Source organism: Aplysia californica, unplaced genomic scaffold (assembly GCF_000002075.1).
Source record: "Aplysia californica isolate F4 #8 unplaced genomic scaffold, AplCal3.0 scaffold00025, whole genome shotgun sequence".
In the NCBI taxonomy this organism is placed as follows: domain Eukaryota; kingdom Metazoa; phylum Mollusca; class Gastropoda; order Aplysiida; family Aplysiidae; genus Aplysia; species Aplysia californica.
The window spans coordinates 1,843,926-1,847,350 of record NW_004797295.1 but is presented as its reverse complement, the minus strand read 5'-3'; the positions used below and the strand labels follow the sequence as shown (position 1 = coordinate 1,847,350).

The window sequence follows — 3,425 nt, the reverse complement described above, 5'->3', positions numbered from 1 at the left end:
CCCCCCTTTATTCGATACCTTAGAGTAGAATATCATCACACAGAGGAAAAAACCTCTCCAAACTTGATTCAATAGCAGCGTCATGTTATTTCTCCTTTTTTTCTTGGCTGTGTAGTGGATGTGTCTACGTACAACAAGCTTCTGAGTTTGGCCTCCCTAGATGCTGCCTCCATGGATGAGATCACACAAACTCTTGAGGTATAGACTCCAATGCGAGTAGTATAGTAGCAATACGCACTTCTCTTAGATATGATTTCGTGGGTATAACTATTTGTGTTATTTTTGTAGTGATGGGGAGTAACTGCTAACAGTTATTTATCTGGCAAAGGATGGGGATTAGTGTAAGAAATTCATGTGCCTGAGATTTTTTTTGTGTTAATTAAACAGTGATAAGACCAAAGAGGATACATAAAGCAAGTGAATAAGTTTGAGACAAGGAGAGTTATGAAGAGGTTACTGCGTTAAGAGTCAACCATATTTATAGCAAAAAGTTGAGAATTAGGAAGTAATTATTGAAATGGTGCATTGTCCTTTCTTAAAGAATAAAATATATAACATTTTTGAGATGCTAACTGTAATAGGGCAGTCATTTGTTTTATAAGTTTCATTATTAAGTTGCATTTTCATACATATTTTAGAATAATGAAAACAGTATGGCCATTCATATTTTGGTAGTATGGTAAGGGATAGGAATGTTATTTGTTGTGCGTTTGTAAGGTCAAAATTGAAATTAAAAAATTGTAAAGAACTTTGCCATGTTTTAAAACTTTGGGGTGATGAAAAGTAAGATTTCCATTCTATCAAAAGACCATTTGGTAGAAATTATGTTGATATGTTTAAAGCTTCTTAAACTGACCCCAGGTATATCTCTATTTCAAACTGTGGGCAAATAGTAACAGAAGTTGTTCCTCTCAGGTTTTTGTATTGTTCAAAAAGGAAAAAATTGTCTTCTTGTGAATGCCAAACTTTACTCGTCTGCTGTCAATGTTTCTCAACTAACCATCAGCTTTTTTTATTTTGAATTTTATGATTTCCATGTTTCTTTATCTCAGTCTTTGTCACATTGTGTCGTTTTTTTTTTGTTTTTTTTAATTTCTTTTGATTAAATGTCACGTGAACTTCTATGCTTGCATGTATGAGTGCCATATTTTTTATATGCGACGTCTCTGCCTTGGTACCTTCCATCTTCCTTCCTCTTTATTTTCACCACTGGTTCAAGCGATGGACATTTATATGGTTCATTTGTATTTTGCAGGACGTACAAAAACAAACAACAGGCCTAATATACTTCTTGCTTCATGTATGCCTGATTAACATTTATTAGTCTAGTAAGTACCCAACTCAGCTCAATGTTCCTCTGATTGTCCTCGCAGTCTATTCTTCAAGATATGAAGGCAGCTGGTGTACAACCTAATGTGGGAACATTTAACTGTGCCTTGTCAAACTGCAGACGCATCTCTAAATGGACAGGAGCTAGAAAGTATGCTCTGTCCCTTGTAGCAGAGATGAAAGCTTGTGGACTGGGTAAGATGTGTAAATGTGTTAGTGCAAACTTTTATTCTGTTTGAAATATTTGCACTTATATGATATAATAGGGATATCTCTCAAATAGTAAATTGTACATTTTTTAAAGGTTTCTGGTACTCTTTTTGTTTAAAAATAAAATTGATTGGGGGAAAAAAAGAATAAACTGTTGAGGGGGGGGGTTTGTCCTTGACACTTTAGGAAAAAAAGGAAGGGTTGAGGAATGTTGGTATATTTTTGGCTTCAAACTTCATTTTGTATTTATCAGAGTCCCACTTTGATGCTGCGCATGCCCTATTCCGAAATTACTATTCGCTAAAGTGACTGGGTTCTAAAATCATTATTTTCATCTCGTACAATTTGTAATTAAATATTACTTAATGTAAAAGCTTTATTTGTATGCTCCTTGACTTCTATTTGAGTTTTTTGTACATTAAATTTTTTCTTCTCCACAGAACCAGAGCTGTCAACATTTTATGAGTTGATGCACATATTCTACTATGTCAGAGGTACTTATCGTTCTTAAGAAAAGTTGATATCTGCACTCTGTCGTTAATTGATGCATGTTTGTTTTCATGTCTCTTTGGCATACCATATGTATCTGACTGATAAATGTAGTGTACTGATTGCTGTAGGAGAGGAAATAATGTTAGCATCCTTTGCACAGTGGAGACAAGTAAACCTAAAACTGCTGGACCACTGGATTTTCTTCCATTTAGCCTTGTTTTCAGTTTAGAGAGCTTGCTCAAACTGCAATTTTCGTCGACAGCATAGACTTGAAAGTGCCATGCTTGCAGCACATTTCAATTTTTTAATAGTTATTTGTTTTCTGCTTTCATTAACTCCTATTTGAGCTGTACACTGTACGCAGTGACCTTTCTCTTCAACATCGTCAGCCGGGTTAATCTGCCAAACAGTCACACATAGTAGGAAAAAAAAGTAGCTCAGCACACTGCGCAACTCACTGTACTGTGCTCTGCACAAAGTTAAAGAAGTAAACAAGATAAATGCCACTGACTTTATAAAAAACATCATGTGCCATCACATGCTCATGCGGAGGGCTTTTGTGAACTAGCTTGGCAGAAACAACAATATAGGCTAAGGCCATGACCAATCAAAGATTACGTGAAAGGCATACACTTGCTATCCTTGTGTCACGACACAATTTGTAGTGTGATAAACATAGGTCAGCAATACTCCTGCAATTAACACACATGTGCATTCTTGTCTCTTTCTTCTGTTTCTCTATCTGGAAATGCATAAGACTTGATAATTTGCATTATTTGAGGGTTGCTAGTTTAGATTTAGACAGCATAGCCCTCTAAATTTTTTTTGAATTAGAAATAGGAGCATTTTGGCAAATCAGTGGTTTTCTTACAAAGACAGAGAAGGAAAAAAATGGGGTATTCTGTTTTCTTTCGGTTTACCCCTATTTCCGGATTAACCATGTTTGGTTTAACTAAGCGAACTCCCCTGTATATTGTTTCATCTTGAAATGCTTTACTTCCTGTACCTATTTTTATTCCTGTGCTCTTCATCTCAAGGTTGTTGGGTTTTTTTATACAAGATAACTTTACTGTATAGATATATTTTCTCTTCATATGTATGTCTTTCTTTTTTGGGGGTTTGATGTTGGCGAATGCGTACAAATTTGTAGTGTGCTGTGCACATCATTTGTTTTCTACCTTTGTCTCACAGACAAATCCTCCAAAACTCCAGAGCTGTTTGAGAACATCCTGGACTACATGGATGGCAAGGAGTACACCCTCAGTTCAGAAAATGATGGTTAGTTGTGGTCAGTCATATAATCCCCCTCAGCCGAGTGTTATGGAAGTGCAACTGATGTTGTTCTTGAACTTTATGAAAAAAAAACTCACCCCCCTTCTCTCTCTCTCTCTCTC

At 35.9% G+C, this 3,425-nt stretch overlaps 1 protein-coding gene across 2 annotated transcripts in view; it reads left to right on the top strand.

Annotated features, from left to right (window-relative positions):
- Positions 1-3,425, top strand: part of LOC101856152 (pentatricopeptide repeat domain-containing protein 3, mitochondrial) — a 34,877-nt gene that overhangs the window by 18,846 nt on the left and 12,606 nt on the right. For both annotated transcript variants that reach the window (XM_035972955.1, XM_005091063.3), the window contains exons 11-14: positions 116-198; positions 1,374-1,524; positions 1,980-2,033; positions 3,223-3,309. In XM_035972955.1, coding sequence (XP_035828848.1) covers positions 116-198; positions 1,374-1,524; positions 1,980-2,033; positions 3,223-3,309 — 375 coding nt within the window. The remainder of the gene's footprint in view (positions 1-115; positions 199-1,373; positions 1,525-1,979; positions 2,034-3,222; positions 3,310-3,425) is intronic.